The sequence below is a fragment of the Stigmatopora argus genome, chromosome 5 (genome assembly GCF_051989625.1).
Source record: "Stigmatopora argus isolate UIUO_Sarg chromosome 5, RoL_Sarg_1.0, whole genome shotgun sequence".
NCBI classification, from domain to species: Eukaryota; Metazoa; Chordata; class Actinopteri; order Syngnathiformes; family Syngnathidae; genus Stigmatopora; species Stigmatopora argus.
The window spans coordinates 7,800,916-7,825,322 of NC_135391.1; the positions used below are offsets into that span (position 1 = coordinate 7,800,916).

Genomic DNA, 24,407 nt, shown 5'->3' on the forward strand with positions numbered 1-24,407 from the left:
GCATTAAAAGAACTGGATTAAAAGCCCTGAATATTCAGTTTTTTTCTAGATATAAATCAATGTTCATTTTAGCTTTTTTAAAAAATATATTTTTAGATTTTACAAAATGATTTTTGAACTAAAAACACAGAATTAAAAAAAAAATACATTATTGATTTAAAAGGGGGAAAATAAGGTAATTTAATATATATCTATACTCTTCATTTTAATTTGATCCTAAAACAGAAAGTCGGCACTCATGATTTACTTTCCCGGGCCACACAAAATGATGCAGCGGGCCAGATTTGGCCCCTGGGCCGCCACTTTGACACATGTGCAATAAAGAGTAAAATGTGAATAAAAGAAATATTATATGAATTTAAAAAAATAACATGGTTCCAATGTTAAAAGAAAAAATGCAGTACATTGATTTCCCTTCATTCAGGTGTCCCACGTGCCTTAGAGTCAGAAAAATAGGGTAGACAGACCACATCTGATGGATCTGCACTGATCCAATATCTCATTTTGGTTGGAGTGACATTGTTTGATTGCTATACATTTAACTGTTTAACCATTGATTTTTTTAGTAGCGCCCTGTGTCATCACGAGAACACGATTTCTGATACAGTTCTTATATTGGAACTCATTATAAGGTAGACATCCACCAAATGTGATGGATGATAAATGTATCACTTACAAAGTATATCATTATAGCATTCAGTTCTGCATGGTGTCATCTTTCTTATCGCCACGCAGACCTGACACCAAACCGCACGTACACAACACGCAAAGCCTGGTTAAAAGACAATGGATGATTGATTCCCACAAAGCATTTTCACATCTGTTGCACTCCTCAGGGATAATTTTGACGGATGCCTGTTCCGTCCAAGAGGTTCTGGGGAGTGAGAGGTGCATTGAGGACACTTTCTGGGATCTCACTATCTCCCAAGATTGCCTTTCGCCTAATATTACATCATCATTTTTATCCTTTTATCCGAGACATGTTTAGAAGAAAGAGAAGGATGAAGAGCCACTTGTCCGCAGTGATGTAAAACATTTATCCTGCCGTCATTTTTCCCCGCCACCTTTTGAGCTCTGTAATTCGCCTAAAACTGATGAGGTAATTAAAGTTCAACGCGCAACTGTCACACAGATGTTGACTGTTTTCAACGTCGTTTCGAGATGTTCAGACTGATCGCAACTTCACATGAAATCTTACATAAGAAAGCAAAGGAGGACAGCTGGACCAAGTGTTCTAATGCAACACAGCGTTCTTCATCTTATCTACGCTACACTTTCTATGTATTCAATTTGCCAAGCTTAGGAAATGGATCCACACTTGGACAATTTTGACACTTTTGACTCTTTCGGCTTGGATTGGACATGGACAACTTTATTCATCCCGTATTCGGGAAATTTCATTGTGACAGTAGCAAGAGGGTGATTAGACAGAACAACAAAGCAAAAGCACAAAGTACAAAGCAAATCAATGTAAATGGGATCATTAAGAATCACCAAATCAAATCATTAAGACAGAAAAGCAGCAAAAACACAAAAACGAGCAAGAGTGGATGGAGCTACCGCCACCGGCTGCCACTTGAACGGCGCCATCTTGGTTGCGGTAGCAAAGATGAATACAGACTCAAAAAGACGTTGTAAAGTTGGACAAAAACTGGAACCACATACAGGAAGTCTTCCACAAGATGGGGAACTTCTGCAGACTGTGACCGAAGTAGAGAATATGCAGAGTCACTCTTCCAAGCTTATCCGCACAGTTCCTCAGTAGTCTGGAGCTGAAGACAACAGTAGCAGAGTAGAACTCCTCGACTCCGTTTCCGGCCTGGTAAGCGCCGACAGCTCTTCCATCTTATCCCATGATGGAATGGTTGGTCAGAAGCGTTGCTTCTTCTCCCGGCACTTTTGTCCAGCTCCGAATTTCCAGCGGCATTGAGGTGTTGCTCATTCTGCTGCGTATTGTAACAGCTAGTCCCATGTGTATGACAGCGTAGGCATGGCTGAATGGTTCCAAAAAAGAAGTAGCGGAAAGAAGCCAGGCTAACAGAACAAGGAAAGTTGTAAAAACATTAAAGTAAAAAAAGTATAAAGTACAAAGTAAAGTAAAAAGGAATGTATTAAGAAATATTAAAATATAATTTAAAAAACGATAGAAGGGCTGCAAAACACGAAAAACATAAGAGTGGACAGAGCTACTGCCACTGGCTGCCGCGTGAACGGCGCCATCTTGGGCAGGCAATAACAATAACAATTAATGACATAATAATAATTTACATATGGCAGTGAGCTGTATGAGAGGATGTCAGTTATTGGCATGTTTACAATAGTATACACGACAATTACAGTATGGAAAAGCAGAACTTAAAAAACATACACCATACTTAGTTGCTAAGAGCGACACAACAAATACTTTGTAAAGGCTTACCCTACCACAACAGAAGCAACTTGTCACACAAAGACAAATGCAATCTCTTTTTTTAGTTTAATAAAAGTCAGAAAGTACCATACACTGTATTTTTTTCCAGTTTCAAAAGCCTTTACAAGGAGTCCATATATCAAATAGCGCAAAGCGTGGGTGGGAGGTGTCAACTGTCCTTTTTTTTGGCGATGGTTCTGTCCAAGTCTGGTTCAGCTGCGTGACACGATGCTACACTTTAAAACATCTATAGATTTCTACTGTTCCCAATATTTTGGTAGACTTTCCCATAATAGTTTTTGCGATTAATATGTTCGAAACAGTCTGACAAAAACACTGCAAGATAATTCGCAAGTTGTCAATTGTTAGTGTTTATTAAAAATAAATATGCTTTTCTCCCCCCGTCACGCTTTGATGGCAACGTTGTGTTTATGCTATCAGAGGCAACATATTTTTAACTGGAGAGCTTCAAGTTCAGGTATCAAAAAGAGGAAAAAACATTTTGTATGTCATTAGTCATTGCTCATTTGTGTCTTGTCTGTTTTTTTATTTTTGAACAGTGGTGACGTTTTTGTCTTATTAAATATGTATCGCCAGCTTTGTGATCATACTGAAGAGGCATCGGATAGGCAGACAAATTATATATCCACATACGAATGAGCCCAGATCGGATTTTCTGCCCAAGTTATTGTATTTGTTTTTTTAGGAGTATGAATTTTCTCTTATGATAGTTTTTTTCCCCCTCTGTGTCAACTTATAACATTTTTTGGGCGCATTGCGGCTCATACAGCAGTCCCACTGAATAAATAAGCAAAAAGAACTTTCAAAATGCTTCAATGAACTTGTGTGTTGGCACTCAATGTTGCTTACTCGTGCATACGAAACTAAATTGAAGCAGAAGATAAAATGTGTCATTGTTTTGCTTTCCAGTGTCAAGAGTCATTGATGCCTCGCCTGAATTTATTTTAATATATCAGTGTAGAATCAGTCCCTCTCTGGCAACTACTCTACAAACTTACCTGAATATCTTTGCCCTCTGAACAGGGCATTCTTTAGTAATACAATCTTTGTTGTATATTTTATAATGTTTAAAGCGGACATTTAGTTGAACCCTTGTTGGCACGGTGCTTTTTTCTTTTATAATTCAAAGGAACTTCATTCAGCACTTGATCTTGTTTAGCCTTCTCACATGAGTCCAATAAATCCATCAAACACAAAGGCAGAAAATAAGCTCTTGTCACTTTAAGGAGCACGGCATACATCATAATATTGCGTGGCGTTTTAGTTAAGAGTTGACACAATTTTTCCATTTAACGAAGTGACAGGGGGCATGACACAGTTAGGGTGTAAAAAATACAGTTGATTGAAGTCACCGTTCCTCTGATGTTCCTCGGTTGAATGCTGATGGTGACGCTGTGGTGTGATGAATGCCAAACACAGGCCAATGAAGTGATGAGTCACAGAGGAGTGTGTGTCAGTAGCCCCAAAGAAGCCTATATTTTTATCTGACTGGGATGGATAGTTGAGGGGGGATGCTCCTTGCAGGCTGTGGGTAGTGATGGATGAGGAACGAGCGAGAGAAGGACGAGGCATGAAATAGAATGAGGATAAAGGACAGTCGTGGCCAGTATGGGGAGGAGGAAGGTGACTGTGAGACAGAGATGGAGAGACTGATAGTCTAGGAAGAATGAGGGTCACAATGAGACTAACCTACTCTCAAAATTGCTGATGTTTGCTGCTCTTAGCTGCCCTCTGGCTTCAAACTTGGAATTTCCATTGAGTCAGACAATATCACAGAAGTTTATCAAGTAATTATCCTTTTGCACCTCAAGTGAAGGTCTTTCATTCAAGTGTAAATAGAGTACTGTTTATTATGAGAGAATGATAACGGCAGTTCAAAACAAAACGGTGCACTGCATCAAGGTCAATTTGTTAACCTACATATTGCGTAACTGTTGGTAAATGTCACACCTCCAATTTGCTAATAAATCCAAGTGAATTTAGCTCTGTGTTTGTCACTCTTCAGTTCCTATAAATCTTTTTGCTACTCGGTGGACATCACCATGAAGACTCCGCTTGCGTTTCTGCTCATTTGGTTTTGCGCCCCTTCTTAGTCAAATTGGATCTGACAATAATCAACTGACATAATTTACATCGAGAGACGGAACTCGAACTTGGGGCCACCCTCTCACCATCAAAGAGTTACAGTTTTGATCACATTTGACTCTGATTTATTTTCATCTGAAACATATACCATTAGTGTTGCTGCGTTATCTCCTCTCAGACATCTTTCTCTTCATTTCCTCGAGGTAATTGCTAGTAGGAAGCAAGAACATGTAGTAGAGGAGCATCCTTTTGTCTACTGGTTTGTACTAGTGAGGACCCCGTTAGTTCCTAACTTGCTGAGATTTTGGCGCCTTTGCTTTGGTTTATTGGTTGAGCAATATGTGGACATGCATTGAAAAGTAGTGGGTGCAGTTCTTTCTTTACATATATACGAGCATTCCAGTATGGCTGCATGAAATTACTGTCAAGAAATATTCTTTTTGGTGAAGTTAAATAGAGAGCACCGTCTCTTGGTACAAAAGAGACCTTGAGTTTCTGAGCCCTCAATCTTATAGTTGGGTCATTTCTATTATAGAAATGTATAGAATCTATATAAATGTATGTTCTGATATGGTCTTCTGTTAACCTTTTTTGGGGGGGACGTATCTCTCAGAATTTACACAGTTTATGTCGGGATGACAATTCGTACTTCTACCAAAGATGGCCTTGGCGTGACTGCGGTTTCACTTCATTGTCAGCGACTGTCAAAGCTTTCATAACGCACATTCTGGCCTGATAAAGAAATATCTTTTTACTTGACCTTCCAAATGGTCATTTAGAATGGAAGTACTGCTGTGGGTTTGCAAATTACTGCTGACTTGTGGGTAAATGAAGCTTTCATTCAGGCTGCGAGCTGTCACGATCACTTTGAGGGAAGCTTGTATTCATGCGTGCACACACACTGCTCGCTTACAGTACCCCTTTTTGTGCACACACATTTAAAGATTGGAGGCTGTGGCAGAAGGATCCATCAGTCATTGAGTCACGCTGGTTGCAGCAGTCGAAAGGAAGAGGCGCCGTCGCTGTCTCACATGGACTTTCTCCCTAATCCATTAGCATGTCTGTCACTTCTCATCTCTCTTCGCTTGACTCGCCATTCATCCTGTTCATCCTGGTGGTGCCCGAACTTCCTCGGGTTGTCTTCCTGTCTTCAGGAGTCCAGCAGTGAGATGGGCTGTTACTGGGCCAAGCCAGATGGCAAGGGATAACCTGGGATTGAACAGTTCACTGGCCAAACTGGAAGTCGGGATGGCAGACAGCAGCTCGGTTGGAAGTCTCCCAGTAGCCACATTAAAAAGAAGAAAAAAAAACACTTGTTCAGCGATACTAATTAGCTATCTTCAAAAGTCAAGCAGTTGCTTAGAGATATGAAGTCATGCTCCAAGTGGTGTAGCTTCTGTCCCAGTGCTCATGAAAAGTTTGCGGTGGATGCTGACAGGAGGCTGAGCCAGTATGGAATGAAGATGATGCAAGTGGAAAAGTCAAACCACCAAAGACGGGGAGACTTGACAGCGAAAGCGCAAGTCTGCGGGGGCAGAAAGGCTGCATGGGTCTGATGAGAAGCGAATGAAGTGTCCCTATCCTTTGCAGGGGTGTCGATCTTAGACCGCTTCCTCCTCTTTGCCTCATCAGCTACATTTTGTGTAGCAGTAGCCTGAGGATATCCCGCAAGTCTCCGCTTAATGAAGGATGGCTAATCATAAAGGGCGCTTTACACAACCTTTTTTTCTTCCAAAGGAGGCAGGGAGCACAGATGTTTTACTCAGCCCTCTCCCAACACTAGCTGCATCTAAATGAAGTCATCCTGCTGATACATGAGTGCGAGGCTCTCTATTGGAGCTCACGGCGTGAGGGAGGACAACTAATTTTAGTGTGTACTGCCTTCCTCTTACCGAGTCGTGCATTTTCCATGCGTAAGTGAGATTTTGGAGTTGAAAGAGAGGCCTTTTTGTGGTATAAGGCTAATTTAGGTGATTAACACCTGTTTTATCAAGGAAGATTTATCCAAATCCCATTTTAACCCCTTTGATCTCGAGTCTGAGTGATTTAAGAAGTGGACTGGCCTAATCCCTTCACCACGGTGACTAGAAACCACGGCTACCTAATGGAACAGCAGGCACCGCGCTACATTGTGCAGAGTTCTCATTACGCCAACTTTTTCCTTTTTCTTTCTTGTGGCGCGAAAGGACGGAGTCATTACAGAGTCTTTCTATGCATCACTCCTCTCCCCTTACATAAAAGGGTTAATTTACATTTGATACCCTCACACAGGCTAGATCAGTAAGAGCAGTGAGAGCTCTCACTGGCATAATAAGCCTGAAGCATTAACGTATTATAAGCTGATCATCACGTAGGAATGTTCCGTTGAATTGAAATCTAACGCACCAGGTCAGGCCTTATATTACATTTGCGGTTAAACAATTATCGTAACAAAAGGATGAGCCGCAGAAGGTTTACTGTAGTTAAATATTTGCGCAGTTATTATCTTTTTTGAGTCATCATCAGTCATACGTTTAGGCCGGTAATGTGCTTGTTATGATAACTAGTCTGTGGCGTGTGTGTGTGACTTGAATGAGACTATGCAAGTGTGTGTGGGTGTATAATGCTAACACATGACTTGAAAGGAAGAAAAAAACAGAGCGACTAGTCAAACGCAAGGAAAACTTTGATTGGATGAATACAGCGAAGGTGGTGGGAAGAATGGTCATTGGGGAAAAAAACTGCAGGAGTTCTGGTTTGGGGTTTTTCTAAATGAATGACTGCAAATGGGTGGATTTAACCACAGAATGTTTTGGAGTGTTTTTAAGTGTGAGTGGATGCTTATATTTGTTTTCATTGAAGTGCATTGACACAAACACATTTAAATACAATATCCTGTCGCATCCCCTTATTTAGCGCACAGTCTAGGGAAGACCACACAGAACGTCGAGATCATGTATTCTAGTTTGCGGCAGCGTCGCCGCCGCCGCAGACGTCGACCATCAGCGCCGATTTAACTGCCGGTTTGATTCAAACAATATGCCAGAGCTTTTTCATCCACGTCCAAGACCACTGAATTATTAAACACACCATGAAAACAACAGTCCATTTCTTTGCACAATGTCTCACAAATCTCTAATGGTGTAACTAGAGCCCTCCTTCACGAATGTAATTGTAAATTCAGACGAAGGGGGGAAAAAAATCACATCTTGATCACCCATGAAAGCCCATACAAAAAGAATGACCTAAAAGTACCCTGGTATAGTATTTTGAGGAACTGTTTGATTCATTTCAAGTTTATAAAGGAGTTTTAAAGCTTTTATGTCTTTTCTTGAATATTACATTAACTCACAATCATAATTTTTGAGAACAGTTTTGTACCTTTTACAAAAATTCCTGTTTGTGCAATTAAGGGCCTATCTCGTTGACCTGGAAACCAGTTGGCAACCTGATGGTCATTGGTTGTGGATGTCTGGTCTTGACTAGCTGGGTTACCAGGGAGTGAATTCTAACGGTTACATTTTTTTGATAACTTGGCGAAATCTTGGAGATGTCACAGACTAATTCCACCCATGAATGGGGCAGAATCTCTGCAAGGTTTATGCGACATTCAAAAACACATTCAGAGACATAAGACAAGTAGGAAATGCACAATTGAGTTGCTCTGGCATGGTATGGAGATTTTGTTTTCTGTTATTTTGCAACATTGTTTCCCAGTGGCGGTCCGTGAATTTCCTAGTGACGCCTTCAGCTTTCGGAATCAATCCAACCCTCAAAAACTATTTTATGGCTATAAAACCTCTACTGCAGCTACAGCTGCGACACATAAAAATCATCAATAATAACCTCACATAATTGAAATATTATTTAGGAATGTAGACATATTTTACTCACCAAAAATCCTTTTTGACTGTACACAATATCCATCCTCCTTTCTTTCTCTATCACCATCAAAGCTAATACTGAAATTCGAGCCCGTCCTGTCGTATTTCTGGCATACGTTTTATTCGATTTAGTGCTGAAAATGTTTGTTCCCGGTTGTGACAGGCTTGCTTGCTTTGGAGTTTTCCGACCTTTCTTAATGATGTCCAGCTTTGTTTCCTTGAAAAGTCCGTCTTGAAAATGGCCTTGACAGTAAATCTGCAAACAAATCCATTTCTTCTCCTTCAGCCATTGCGGGTTGACAAAACCGCTATTAAATCAACACAACAATATATTTGCTTGTGCAGCTCGCTCCAGATACAGTTTGGTAGCTCTGGCTAGTCCGCTCTATCACTAGCCAATCATAGTTGGTGAAAGCGATGACGTATCCCTACGCCTGCGAGAAGGCAATGACGTATCCCTACGCCTGTGAGAAGGCCTTGGTGTCACCAAATCGAATTCTGATTGGTTAAAGCAACAGTCTTATCGACGCTTGTTTAATGCAGCAGAGCCTGCAGAACTGATTGTGAAGGCCTTAAGGCAGATTTCTGACCATAGCAACAAATAATGGCTGAAATGTGATTGGTTAAATGCTTCAATATGAAAACACACATCTGGAAGCAGTGCAACCAGGGGGAAAAGCAATGAAAGGAAGTTAACAATTTGGAATTATTTAATAAGTATTCAAGGACAAAATATAATTAACACCAGTCTGTGATTCAGATATTTCTTAGGCTAGCAGAGAAGGCCTTGAAGGCCCTGACGGCGCACCACTGTTGTTTTCTGTAAATCAATGTGAATGAATGTATGCAAATGGGAAAAAAGCCACACATTTTGGGTTTCCTGCACTGGCAAACAAACAAATTGATTAACCAGTAGGCTGATGAGTCAATGTAGCTTTAGATAACAAAGAAAATATATGTGACTTACCTTTAGTGTAAAAATACTTCAACTGATACTGTCACATACTTGAAAATCTGAGTGATGACTTGTTTTGCCTTCAGTCTCTGGCGCCCCAAGACTGCTTCCAAAATGAATCCCCGCATCCCCTCTGGACACACAACAAATACGATTGAAAATGGTTTTCAGGTCCCCAGGCATCAACCTTTGCTCGGGGCATGTTGGGTGGTCTCAACATGTGACCTTCCCAAAGCAGGGCTCTCTAACATCTCACCCCATCCATCGTTATTAGGGGACATGGATGTGAGAGAGCGACCGCAGTGACACACACCCAGCTTGAAGAAAGAACTGTGCAGGGAGATATCCTTACAGTGCACAAAGGCGTGTTTGTGTGATTGTGTGTGTACGCATCTATGTCTGCGTGTAGCGCTGCAGATATACTGTAGGAACCTGGGACTCGGAGATATGCACAGGCTCATTAATTAGAGGCTCTCATTATCCCCCTTAGGGTCCAGACACTTAATCAGCACCAGGCTAAGACGAAGACTCACACATGGACGTCCCCGTCCCGTCGTGTCCAATCTGACATGGCATTACTAAAATCAGAGAGCAGTAAACGGGTTCAACGGATGCAGATCTTATTGGTAGTTGTTTGTTTTAGTGATGAATGACACAACAAAGCACGTGGCTGTCATTGCCGTCGAGCACTTATTATTTTAACGTTGTAAAGCGTTTGCAAATGAATTCATTCGGCTGACACTTCAGAGTGGAAGCAATTTGTCAAACATTGGAGATAAATTTCCATGCTAGGGTTTCTAACACATTTGTTTTTAAGAACCTTGTCCTTAACACACGGTGGTTTTTGGAGTTTATTTTCTCAATTTGTGTTCTGCCCACAATTGTTTTTCACGTTAAAAAAAATTACAGTACATTTCGTCACATTGTTATGCTTTTGGGGTGGATTGTGCTGTCGTAAAGTGTTTTCTGACATAATTAACACTAGAATCCTAGTTATTTTTTTTACACTCAGTGAATACATGTTAAAAAAAAAACAGTTGTCTTACCGCTGGGAATTCTTGTTAAAGGCTGTTTTTTTTCAATAGAATAAAATAGGGCAGATGGGGACGGCCAGATAGCATGAAGCAACATTTCAGTGTTGATCCTTGAGTCCGTGTGAAAATCAATTTCCCTCAAACAATCAGGAGAGCTTTTTGGAGTGCTTTTCATCTCATTCCAGAGTTTTTTTCCTGTATGAATAACATTTTCCCCCCTCAGCACCGTCTGAACGTTGCATGTTTTACATCTTGTTGACGATTAGTATGCAAGCAGATGCAGATGCACGATGCATGCTAGCAAATGAGCTACTGCATAAACAGTTGAGGACTGTTGGGATGGTTTGAACGCCAAAAATCTGTAGGCAAACTCACTGTCTAATTGTTGACTGTGTGCTGATGCACGTCATTGTGCTGATGGCCAATTAGGAATAATAAATCCTTGAGCCAAGTTATTACGTGACTCCAGCAGCCCACTTTCAGCTTGCTATGTTTACATACATTCATTTTCCCTATGTTGGCTATGTTAAAGGCCATGATATTTAATTTCAAACTTAATATGAATGTTGTGCAGTCAAAGTTGCCCCCTTGTGCATCTCAAAACATGGTTCATTGTTGCTGAAATTCTCAAGTCATACCAATGTAATTGAGATTTACTCATGAGGGTATAAATGCTTTCTCAAGGCACTTTTCATATAGAGACACACTCCTTATGCATGAAAGATACCTCGTGGGACCCCAAATGAGCTAGCGCTCTTGTGCCTGAGACAAGGACAAATTCCCCCTATGCAGGCAAAACCTTGGACAGAACCAAGGGGACAATTCAGTGAGGGGCCATCTGCTTCAACTTGTTGGGTTGAGTGAGTAAGGTAGAGGCTAGGGAAAGAGAAAAGATACAGAGAGGTTTAGAGGCTGGCATGAGATAAAGCATGTTATGATGTTAAGCTCTGAATTAGAGATAATATGATTGTTGTCTCCGTCTTTGATGCCAATATTACTGTTTAGAATCCTAAGCCTAGATAGCACAGCTCTGGAGACGTAGTAGGTATTGACAGGGGAGGTGGGTAAATCAATTAGTAGCATGCATAAAGGGAATATTAAGTGAGTGTATGTACAGTAAATAGAGTATCATAGAACATTTCTTTTGTTTATTAAAATGCACTTGATTGGATGCTTCTGAATCATGAAAATTTAATGGTAGGATATCGTTTGGATAGCAATATCATTGATGAGTCGTAATGATAAGTGAAGCGGCCAAAATGATGCTCAATTCATCCGATCGGGTGCGTGGACTTGGAGTGTTTGCATTGGGACAGCAGAAACACAGCTCTCAGTATGGCAGTGTGACTTATTTTAATGTATCCACCCTCAGTAAAAGCACATAGTGGAAACATTTTTTTGAGGGTGTGCTTGGCAAGAACAAGAATGGGAAGCGCACACACTTTTTTCCCAAACAGCTCCGAGCTCCGCACAGTGAAAGAGGAGTTTTTTGTTTCCCTCTGAAGCTCGGAGTCTGATTTCCTGTGCGGCTCTGATTGGAAAAGCAGAGGCACGTGGAGGGAGCCACTTTTGGATGGAGATGCCAGATGACAGGCTCCACTCTGGGTGCACACAGAAGTCGCCTTTGATTGATAATCAAACATATGCCTTTTATCAAAACCCCTCATACCTATTTTACAACATTTCTGTGCTTGAAAGAGAACATATAAATGTTAACTTTGGGCAGCGCCAGCAGGCACCCGTCGAAAGGTGCCGTATCATTATTTATTGAGCACGTAAAGAAGGTGGAGGGGAGCAAGTTGCAATGGGTGCCATCTGCAGGAGGTAGTGTCCAACTTTTGTTCATGTTCAGCCTTGTGGATTACAAGTGGACACCCTGTGCACAGCAGGACTTCACCCGTGTGGCCATATGTCAGATCAAGCCCCTCCTCCGGCTGCTCTTTTGTTATCCCGGTGACCCAAGTATGCACCCTGTACCCCTTTGACCCATCATATTGACCGTGCTCACAGCTCCATAGTGTCCATTACCAAAACCAATTTAAATCACAAGATTATTGTTTAAAACTCCCCACACTACCGTTCCGTATCGACCACTTCTTTCATTTGCCTTTCTGCTACATTGAGATAACACCTTATAAATGAAGCCTAATCCCGTTACAGTGTTAATTTTGTCGCTTGTGCAGCAATGACGTTCATGTGCTCTTGTAAACATCGTTCCGCATCAATAATTGCTTGGTGATTGCTGTGTTTTGGGACTGTGGCAGCGACTGCATCGAGTTAGTGTTGTTCAGAGCGAAATATTATTTAGTTCAACATGTATAGAGGCTGTTCATTTTGAAATAGTTTTAGTTGTTTTTCTTATTCTCCACAAGTCAAACAAGACTACCATTCTTGGCAATAGTATATGCTGGAAGGCTGCAGGTAAAATATGATGCTGTGTACTGTTTATGACTGCTGCTCTAAGAAGGAGAAAACATGGTCCTGTGAAAATGACGTGATTGTGCCCGATTTTTGATAAATTACGATTCAATTTCAGATCAGAGGCATCCCTAGTAGTATATTATGATTGAGGAATCCCCCAAATGAGTTTTTAAGGTACGAGTAACCCTTTTTTTTTACAACTGGGTAGACCGAGTAACACTGGATTATGTAAAAGTCCATTAGATTTAAGTGTTCTACACAAGTGTTTTGTTTTGTTTTGTTTATAAATATATCATTGGAAGGCTGGTGGTAATTAACGCGTCGGCATCACAGTTCTTGGGTGTGCAATTTTCTTCAGGGGCTCGACTGGGTTTTCTTTGGGTACTCCGGTTCCCTCCCACTCCCCAAAACCACCTGATGCCGGTCCATCAGAGAAATAAATATTAACGTTTTCAACCTCCCCCCTACTTGAAATGAGAAAAAATGTTATAATAATAATAAATAATAAGTTGTCCCCCTCCTCCATATGCCAGTCCGCGAGAAAATAGGAACGAGAGAAAGGTTGGGGACCGCTGCTCTAAATTCCCCCCTGAGTGTGAATGGTTGTCCGCCTCCTGCTGCCCTGCGATTGGCTGGCCACACCAATTTAGGGTGTTCGGCGCTTGCTCCCCATCGTTTACTGGGCCAGGCTCCAGCACCCCCCGCGACCCTTGTGAGGATCATCATTGGCATTTTGAGCCGCTATATTCCAAAAAACTAGAGAGGGATGCAAACGGCGGCACTATGACCCCGCGGTTCCTGCCACCTCGAGTGAGTAAAGAGCGAAGGGGAGGAAGGAAGTCATCAGAAAGCTCCAGTCCAGTTTGTTGCTCTTGCACGAATCAGTTTATCCTTCCAGCTCCTCACAAATTCCAAGGATTTTTTTTGTCCTTGCCCCCCCCTTTCCCCTTGAAATAATCCCTCCTCCTCCTCCTCCTTGTCTTGCTCGGACTCATTTTTCTAACTGTTTCTCTGCGAGGACATCCGGGAAAAAGTGCGTCTCCGCTCCTGGAAAAAAAGAAGGATCTTATTTTAACACTGTGATGTACATTCCTACATTTTGAGATACACTCCCGTTTTTTTCGGGGTCAAGAGGAGCATCTGGACCCAGACTGACGGCGTATGGGAGTTAGGGAGACGTATTGAGAAAGTTAGAAACGTATTTGGAGGACTGGATGAGACGCGGAGGCATCGAGATTTAGCGGATTGTTGCCTTGGATTTACGCGCAACCGTCGCGATCGAACGCGCACCCTGACAAGCCGACACCACCGCCGAAAACAAGTGTGGATTTAAACCGTGTATGAGTGGCGTCAAGCGCCGTCCAAATTGCCGCAAATCGAGCCTGACACCCACCAAGACGCGTCGCTTCGCCCTTTGGAGAACATGTGAAGTGTCACCAGCATGACTTGCGCCCCGGATTCCCCCAAATCGACATTCCATTCTCCTGTAATATCTTAATGCTGGCCCATTTTGGTTTACAAATATGATGAAATGGCAGCCCCGGAAGAAGGTGAGTTTTTTTTCTCTCCCCCTTATTTCCCCCCACTGCCTTCCTACATTGTCGAGCCAATTATGGACATCTGTAATCCCAAAGTTGGAAAGTGGACATTTACTGATTCTCAAACAATAAAGAGAGGTGAACTTTCACCATTAAATTGTTTTTGATTTTCCATTCGCTTTATATGATAACTTGTTCATATTTTATAGAAGAAACTTAAAGATATTTGCCAGTGGACAGATGTGCAGCCAGTCAGTCCACTATGCATTTTTTTCACTACAGTACCTTTAAAAAGGACTTCATGCAATTAGTTCACATCTTGAAAAAATATTTGATTGATCTTGTATCCAAATAAAACATGTTATAACTCAATTTGAAGGATAAAATGATGAATTGCTCGTTTTCCCTCAACACAATTGAAGAAAAAAAGGTAGAAATTCCTTTAAAGGAAAAATGAAAATGTTATTGCAACATTTTTTTCATAGCTCACACTCTATGTCACCTACCATGGAAATTATCTCAAATCATCTGGAAAGTATAAAAATGTGGAGACACTGAAAGGACTTCTGCAGATTTCTTCCAGAAGGGGGCGCCTGTCTGACAAGCAGAAGGGAAAATGGGCTTTAAACAAAAATACTAAGATGCTTTTTAGGAAAATAAAGCAACAGCAAGAAAATAAAAATAAAGTGTTAACTGGGGTAGTAATTAAGTTATTATAAAATTGTGATGCAAAACATTGTAAACTTTCTCCTAATGTTTCTTGTACATTTTTTTAAAACCCAGACAGCTAAGACATACTGCAGCTGATGTTCTTTTGAGCACTTGTGACTCGTGCCAGATGCGTAGTCTAGGTTTACAACTGTGATGCATTAAAGGTGATGATTTTTAACTCAATGTGTTTCAAGTTAGTATCCCCTGCCCTTCAAACTAATTCAGCTGGTTTGCTAGTTTTACACAGTCTAATATGGGTGATCTCACCCTGAAAGATCACCACAAATGCAGTTTTTGGTGGAAAAATTAGCTGTAATAAATATACAGTCATTTCAGCATGAGCGTATGGTAATAAACTTAACATTAATGGGAGACTTTTTTTGAAGTGTGATGTAAACATTGTATTCATTTATTCTAACATCAAAGATATCCTTCACCAGATTATTTTCTAAACAAGTGTACAGTGATTAGAAAAGAACATTGTTACTCCACTCTTATGTAATGATGATTAATTAATCTGTTGATGGGTTGAGACACATGCTTACTGCATATTCCAGTTTGTAGAAAAGGACAAAGTCATGTGAGAAGGAGAGACTGCCACATTTGCATCTATATTTTCGTGCTAAATGAAAGTGAGAGTTTAAGGACATTCACACAAGCTGAGATTTTTTGTCCTATTCACACTATGTCTAAAATGAGCATATAATTGTATAATTTCAATAGCGCAGTTAAATGTACGCCAAGACAAGTTAAGAAAAAAAACTGTTGCATAAGATGAGGCTTGAGAGGTTGTGATCATTACCCACCAAAAATCATTCTAATATTCGACTCTTTTCATAACCCAACTTTAGGATGTCTGTACAGTTGATTGTTGAATTATTACTAACAAAGAGAAGAAGAAAAAAGAGTGATTTTGGAATTGTCGTCATTTAAATACATAGCATATTTTTATCACTCTTTATGGAACACACAAGATGCCGTGAGAAAGATCAAAGTCTGTAATTTTTCATATAGGCTATAAATCATTTTTGCAAGAACATGCAAAGAGCCACACAGCATTACCTCAAAGCCAAGAACAAACTGTCCCTTGACCGATAACAAAAATAGAGAGCATCTGTCTGTCCATCACACCACAGAAATGTATGTCTCGTCTTGTCATGTCATGTTTGTGGTGCTAAATTCAAACTATATATAAAAGATTCACACGGAATGAGTCATACCATCATCTTCCTAAATTGGGTTAACCACCCCTGTAAACACAATAGCAGTCTCATCTATTCTCAAACCAACAAAACTTGTATACTGCATGCGGTTTGCTTGCTTGCTTATTTTCCAGGAAAATCCGTGAAATTGAAAATAGGATGTTGGAATAAACCATTGGACTCTGGATAATAAAAGAAAGCTAAACACAAATTATTTCCATGGTGACATTCAATGTGTCCAGTCTACTTCATGGGTGGATCAGAAATTCTATTTTGCTGGAGTCATGAATACGCTAACATATTCTGAAAAGATAATTGCTCAATCAGTTATCAATTTTGTTCATGCAAGTTGGCTGATTAAACACTGCGGATGAATCACTTTAGTATTGAGGATTGAAGATTGTGAACAAAGGTTGCAATATTAGGATTCTGCCGTTTCCCCCCCCATTGATTAATCAACAGATTTTTGATTGGGTTATCAGCCAAATTCAAAATATACAAAGTGAAGGCAGTCCTTTCCCTTAAGTAGTGTATATCTTGATATTTTTTTGGAATAATGGTGAGGACTACAGAATGACCACGTTGTTGTAATGGCCACTTTATACTGCTCTGGTTGTGTATTAAAGAAAGAAAAAAAGGATAACTCAACAAGGCAGGGAGAAATGGCGGGGCTAAAAGTACCCTCAAATCAATAAGACCAACTGATAGGATCTCACCAGGTCACATTTCGACTAAAAGTGTGGGAGATGCAGTTTACAAAGGCAACGTAACTTGATTTAATCACACTAGGGAAAGTGGACTGACGAGAGTGATTTACACTCTCTGCTCTTGCCTAATAATTGTGTCATCCTGGTGTATACCCATTACTGTGTGTTTGTATTTGTTTTGCGCCAATGTCTGCAAATATTTTGTATGAGCGGAATTCTGGGCATTTTTATGAGGGGGAATTAGGAGTGTATTTTGGGGGCATTGCATGTGCTTCAATTTTCCAATAATCTGTATTTGTAATGGACAGTTGTTGTAGTTGTAGTTATAACAGACACAGAATGTTATGTGGTTTTCACGCTAGTGAAATGATACCTTCTCACGTGAGTGTAACGGCATGCCATGCTCAGGTTCCGACGTTCTGCAAACTCATCAACATACTATATGTTAATTATGTATGAGCTCGTAGCCAATGTAAAAGGATGGCATATCCCTGTAGTGTTTTATCAATCACTGTGATGTCCCCACTGCCAGTGGGACACACCAACCAGGAGGCTTGATGCAAGGAATGAAGATAAAGATATTTAATTGCTGCAAAGCTCTTGACATCCAATCCCGGAAGTGGCAGAATTGTGGGGAGCGTGGGAGTCTGTGGAAACAATGGTGCACATGATTTGGAGTAAAGGGGTGAGAGTAATGCAACAGGTATATAATTAATGATTGGAAGCTCCTGTTCCTACAGTGAACTCTATTTATGGCTGTGCATGCCAAAATGGATTGGGTGATGCAGCTATATGGCTGTCCCCCATTACCCTGGCCTCGTGGGGTATAGAAATGTCGTAGTGTGATGGGGAGACCGAGCCAGGGAAGCAGGAGGGAACTGCGACTCAGCAATCCATCTAAAATGTTTGTGCTCGACTCGTAGTGCTGTTAATCCTGAGTCCATTTCTCCCATTGGGAAAACCGGACAGTGATGGAAGACAGCAGGAGGATCTGCTTCGAATACAAGGGCAATGTACATTTGTTTGCACTATACACAAAACACAGGTTTTTGTCAGGTTACATACTCTTGAGAGGCCAGTGTCAAAATACACCAGCAAACACAATAGATGCCATTGTGACTGGGCCATCCTGGTCTCATTAATCCTCATTCTTTGGAACTCTATCTTACACAATGTGTACAGATGGATTTTTGGATGTGCAAATGGATTTTAGATGTGGAACAGCCTATTTCCATGCACTCCTCCAAGCCCGAGAGCACCCATTTGTGATTCGCCACAGTGTTAGCGCAATGTTCTTTTACCCTCCAGTGCCCCTGTTATAGCAAATGTTTGAGTTTATCGAGGTCATTGTTCCACGGGTGTGGTCAGCTGTTCAGGAGGTGCGTGCCTCTGGAAGCCTCTGTAGGGAATTTAAAGGAAAAAAAAGACCTGACTTGATGGAGCACATCAATAGGAAAACATTTCCTTGGTCTCTGAGGTGGAACTGACTTCTACTTGATTCTTTTCACCGGTTAAGTTCCTGTGGTGTGAACTCAGCCTTGCATAGACTGTCGAGAGTCAGAGCTTTGTACATAAGTTGGATCGAATTTTTTTTCAAAAAAAGGCCGGTCAATGGCACTTGAGACGTATCCCTTGGTCGTGCGTCCTGAAAACACACATAGTTTTCCCTGTTTTGCAGCATTTATCAGCCAAGAGCTGCCAAAACCACAGTCCTACATTCTTTTATAACTCCTACTGGACTTGATCCAGTTGGCGGAGCACAGCATCGGCTCAGTCCTGGGGCCTTGCAGCTGTCTCCAAGTGATGTTGTGCTGGATGTTGTGACTGACTGCTGAAATATTCCTAAACAGTCTATGATCCAGTTTGGATTGAGACTTGAAAATCACTGCTTATACCACCCTGCCACCAACTGACACACACTAATTCCATCACTTCTTTTGTCAGGGAAAACATTCTTAAAGCCCCTTTTTGAAGGCTTAGTTCTGTACAAGTATGACCCTGGAAAAGCTATGTGTGCACATAACCGTGAGATTTTACACTGCCTTCATTTATTTTCTGGGAAGGCATCTGTGTGGTCAACAACTAGTTTTTGATTGGATTAAAAATATTGAACATGCAAAAACAGTCAGTTTTTCACCTTAATAGTGTGTATTACTGACGTGTGTATTACAGACATGTGTATTACTGACCTTTGATCTCCCTCTTGGGCAGTTTTTAGGGAGCATTTTTTGGCAGGCAATAAAGCTCACGGAGTATGTATTCATGGGTTATAGAAAAAATTAAGCTTGGAGAACATTATTTTAGTTCCCAGTCCGGTACCCACCCTGACTGATGTGGAGCTGCCTTGCCTTCATTTTCATACCAAAATCCCTAGTTGTTCTTGTTGTGTTTTTTTTCCCTTTTAACTACATGCTATAAAATCCCACTGAAAGAAATGGCTCAGATGAATCTTTGTTGTCTGCGTTTCTCAGTTCTTTCTTTCTCCAGAAGTTGTTCTAGCAAGTTTGGGTTAAACTTTTGAAGCATGTACTTAATATGAGACCAGTGTTTATGGCTGTGGCGCTCTGTTGCAGAGAAGCCTTTCCTTATTCTCAGTGGGTTTGTCACTTATGAGATATTCATGATTCCACTTCTTCTAACAAGGGGGACAGACAGGCTGTGACTGACAAGCAGGTTGGAACAGATTGAGTGATACGGACGGAACAACGAGCTAAACTATGGTCCTCCCCCCTGCTTCCATATTTCAAATTATTATATTCCAAAATGTTGTGTTTAACCACAGGTTAAAATTGTTCCTTCCGTTTTTATAGGCTGAACTTACTCTCTGTAATCACCTGAAACATACTAGCAAGCATTGATTTCCATCACTCTTTTATTTTGGACATCATAATAATTATAATAATGATTTTTAATGATATGTTTTTTTTTCTAAATCTACAATGTCCTATTTGTTTGTCTCAATATATCTTAGTAAACTGTTGACTTGATAAGTGAGCAATATCCTGGTGTCAGATAGTCTGTGATTGACAGCAAATGCAAGGTTATCTATTGGGAAAGCTGAAATACTTTATCTTCTATTTTATAGTCTGATATTTCTTCTTCCTTGATCTTTATTCTTGTGACTTTGGGTCAGAGAATATATATACTATATATATATCTGAGCCCATGGTTGGGAAATGCTCAAATTACCGCTGGGAAATCTAGAGCATCCCCAGCTTAAGTGTTTGACTATCCTACAGCAGGTTTAGTGGCGACGCTACATTAATAGGAGTAATGTCTGCATTTATAGGCATGTAATGTTTGTTGCCTTTGCCACCTGCCTCGGAGTTTCTGACGAAGGCGTGCTGAACAGAACATATTCACTGGTGGTCTAGCTCCTGCAGGTATAAGCGCTATGCACCCAGTTCTGGCAGCTTCAATGAGGTTGATAATAAAATAGGATACACAGTCACACTGTGGAACAAAACACCCTAATTTGGCGCACACCAGGTGAATAAATGGTTCAGGTGTGAAATTACCCTACCAATTTACATAGAGGAACACAGTTTGACTGTCGTCAAATATTTCATTAACATTCTATTCTCTTTTGTGATAAAAGGCATTGTTACTGCCATCAAGAAATTTGTGTTATTATCTTTTTTTCCATTTGTGTGCAAGATCATACCAAGGCCACTTAACCGGTTTCCACTAAACCTTTTGTGGAAGAGACAATAAAGGACTATATTGTAATGCAAAAACATTTCAGTTTTGCCAACATTGCAAGTGAATACATTTTTAGTATGACATACTGGGAAGTCTGAGTTTACAAAAAATAAAAAAAGAGAGGATCATAAAGAGCCACTGGTATACCACTAATGGTAGTAGATGAAAAATAAAAGCCTAACAAATAATACATGAACCTACATCTCGAATTTCATGCAAGTTTAGATTTTCTTGTAGTCCAGTGATTATAGTCGTAGCTTGGTAATGAACACGCTGATCTTGCACATGTGCTCTGAAAAATCCTCTGAATTCACATTCATTATATCTTGCTTATTTTAGATTTCCCTCAGTTTTCCATTGACCATTTTACCCTTTACCACAAATTCAGCTTCATTCTAATGCTGTGCTGCTGCATTACCCATGTTACTAAAGCAGGGCCCCAGGCTGTGCAGGTGGAGGCAGCCTTGATGGCGGGTCTTCTGATGCACATATGCATGGGATCATCCACGGGAGTTGAATTGGCTGCCATAACACGCACTGTAAAACGGCAGAAGAGGATTGATGAAAATACACCGACTCTGTCCTTTGCCATGGAAAATTAATTGGTGCGTGTCCAGACAGACGAACATACTGGTTACTAAGGACACGTGAAGGGTTGTTGCAAGGACACACGTCTCATATCTCTATGGGAAATCATGTATGCAAACGATACTCACGTACGATAACTTTGTGTATGGCTCAGTTTTGTATTTTACGGTCATTAAAACACATCAATATGTAAATAGTTATTTTACCAAAATTTTCCAATGTCAAGCTCTTGCTTTGAACAATATTTAGTTCTGGGAGGAAAACTGATGGTGGAGCGGTTCTTTCGCCTGACTTTGTTGCAGGCAGCGTGGGATCAATTCCCGCTCAGTGGCACTGTGATTGAGAGTGCAAATGGTTGTCTGTCTCTGTGTGTGCGCTATGACTGACTGGCGACCAGTTTAGGGTCTAGTACCACACAACCCTGATAGGTAGGCCCTGTTGTGAATGAATGAATACAATTGTGATACATAATTGACTTTCTAATTAGTTGTGATGGTGCGATGCCTTGGACTGCTACAAGATTGCGCTCATCAACACAACATTTTCCAGATAATTATCTAAAGAATGAATGTAAAACCTACTTTTGATGTGGCTCTCGTATGTTATACATTTGATGCAGGTTTGTCACGCTTGGGAGTGCTGCATTGACTGGTAGCTTGACAGCTAATGAAAATGAGACTGTGGACCTTATTGTCTATCCCCCATTTTCATACAGAAAGACTCATTTATTTCTCTCTCTGCCTTTCCTGCAGCAGTGGCAGCCAGTTGTCTTTTAAGGAAATATACATTAAACAACATTCAAAAGCTGCTCTACCTTTAGATCTTGACAGTGATGTCCATTTTTGGCAGTGCTTATTGATACAAATGTTTTATTATCTAAACCAATGTGCTATTTAAGTGCTTTTCACTTTGGGAAATTAGCGTCACAGGATCTTGTTTAAGTACCAATCTCCTCTTGGCTGTATGATAGGTAGTCCCAGGGGGTTATTAAGAATATTCTGATTCGTTCATTGTTAAGAGGGGGAGGAATTTTGAAACCCAATTAACATATGGTTTATCTTAATGAAGACCCCCTTTTCTTCTCCCTCAATCCATCTATTTATGTGTAATCCAATCACCGATGGCGATTTTGCTGTTTCCTATCAAAGCAAAATATAAATGGCCCCTTGAGAGGAAGGGGGGTTGTCTGGTGATGTGATACTCCTCCAAGCGGCCCACCCACCTCCTTCTGCACCCAGTGTTCTCATCTTCTCAAAGTAGTGATCACGAGTTTACAGATGTCTGGCCAATCAAAAGCTTTGTCCACAACATTCGGCACTGTCTGAAACAGATGCAAGACGCAGTCCATTCATGCATGTTGGGAGCTCTAATGAGAGGCCTATTTGATCTTCTTGGATGTTTTTTCCAAGGTGTCAAAAGTCACATACAAAAAGTACAAACACATTACTTTTCAGCCATGTGTCCACCAAAGCTCCCTTTCAATTGCACAGTTGCACAGAGCTCAACTGGGCTCTACTCACAATCGACTACTTTCCTTTGATGAATTGAGCCAGGACAAGGTCCTTTTTCCAGTACCTGGTGAGAATGAGGTCCAAATGTGCTGAAGCGATACCAAATGGATGTCATGAACTATAAGACAGGGTTTTTCCATTACATTTTTCCAGAAAAGATACATTTTTATATGAGAAAACTTTTACCAACAAGCAACGTTAACAGTGTGAATATTGGACTAATGTCTCAAACATTGGCCTACGTACTGTGAAATCTTTAGGTTATTGAATTGAATACAAAGGTGATATAAACACAAAAAGCCATGCAATACGAATAGCAACAGGTGAAAAGCATTCAACTGGTATGCATGTCACTATTCATCATCCCAAATTTACTACGTTAGTACGAAGATCAAGGTACATGCTTCCCGGAAACCGCTATTTCCAAGTAACTTGATTTTGTTTGAAGTTTTTTTGTCAGCAGTTCACATGCCAAATCGAACATGAACTGCTCACGCTTTTGTTAAAAAGAGGAATGTACGGGATTCCTGTCGTGAAATATTGTTGCAGATCTCTGGCAATGGACTGAGAAAGTATTTCAGCTGCATGTGGAACTCAAGACTTAATTATGACCAGATGGAAATGGACCTCTTATATTAGTTTCTGTCGTCCTTCCTCCCACCGCTTCTGCTCTGTCTGCTTCCGCCAACTCCTTTGTCTTTCTTTCAAAGTTTTCCAAGTGGTGAAAACTTTTCTGGGCTGACATCCTTTTTTCCCCTCTGAACATCTGAGTAGCTTTCACATAGCAAACTGATTGTAAAGATCAATACCTACTCTTCAGCTCCGACCGCTTAAAGAGTGCTTTTGGGCGAAAAAATGCAATTTAAGCACTTTTTTTCTTGTCAAAGATGACAGCAGTTTTAGTATCAACATCTTGCTGTCTGTTCTCATGTCTTCTGTCTTTTTTTTCTCCTACTGTCTAAATTCAAGCGCATCATCTTTCCTCATCTACCTCCACATATTGTCGGAAGAAATAGCCCTTAGCTGTAAATTGTCCCATTTCTCAGTTTTGTTTTCAAAAGTTGCAGCAGGTAAAGAAATATGTTTGACAGAACTTGCTAGCCCAGCACATTAGGAGAACAGAATTCATTAGCGTACCTGCTTGCTTGATGTAGGAGAATGACACTTTACCTCCTACAGAAATGTTATTTTGATCTATTGCATTTCAAGCCCTTCCGCATTTGTATACAAAACTACCTTATAATTATGGTGGTGAAAGGAAAGTGAAACAGGCAGTTAACAGAACATTTTCCACCAGGCTTCTTTTTTTTTTTTTTGCAAATGTCTATAAAAGCAGAAAATTCATATCTGTGAAGCAGAAAATTAATTCCGAGACCTCTATATAAGGTCAAATGACATTTTCAAACCAAACTATTAGCTTCTTGTTTGACATTCAATGTGAAATGACTGTTTCTTGTCACACTTGATTCCAGCTCTGCAATCAGAGTTCTTCTTTTTTTGCAGTCACGGGACCTATTATGAATTCAGCATATTGTTGTGTTGCACACTGGCTACATTTGAGCCATTTTTCAAAAAAAAAAATGGTGGTCGCTGTGGATTTTGCTGTTCCAGTCATTTTTCTGACACTTTTTTCTCTCACCACTATTTCGTGGTCAGAGA

General features: G+C 40.6%; 1 protein-coding gene across 4 annotated transcripts in view; it reads left to right on the plus strand.

Moving 5' to 3' along the window:
* ttc28 (tetratricopeptide repeat domain 28) overlaps window positions 1-24,407 on the plus strand; it is a 143,224-nt gene that overhangs the window by 36,036 nt on the left and 82,781 nt on the right. The window contains exon 1 of one of the 4 annotated variants that reach the window (XM_077600152.1): window positions 13,657-14,339. The exons of the other annotated variants lie outside the window; for them this stretch is intronic. Coding sequence (XP_077456278.1) covers window positions 14,313-14,339 — 27 coding nt within the window. The 5' untranslated portion in view covers window positions 13,657-14,312. Of the gene's footprint in view, window positions 1-13,656; window positions 14,340-24,407 lie in introns of those variants that run through there. 4 annotated transcript variants of the gene reach the window in all.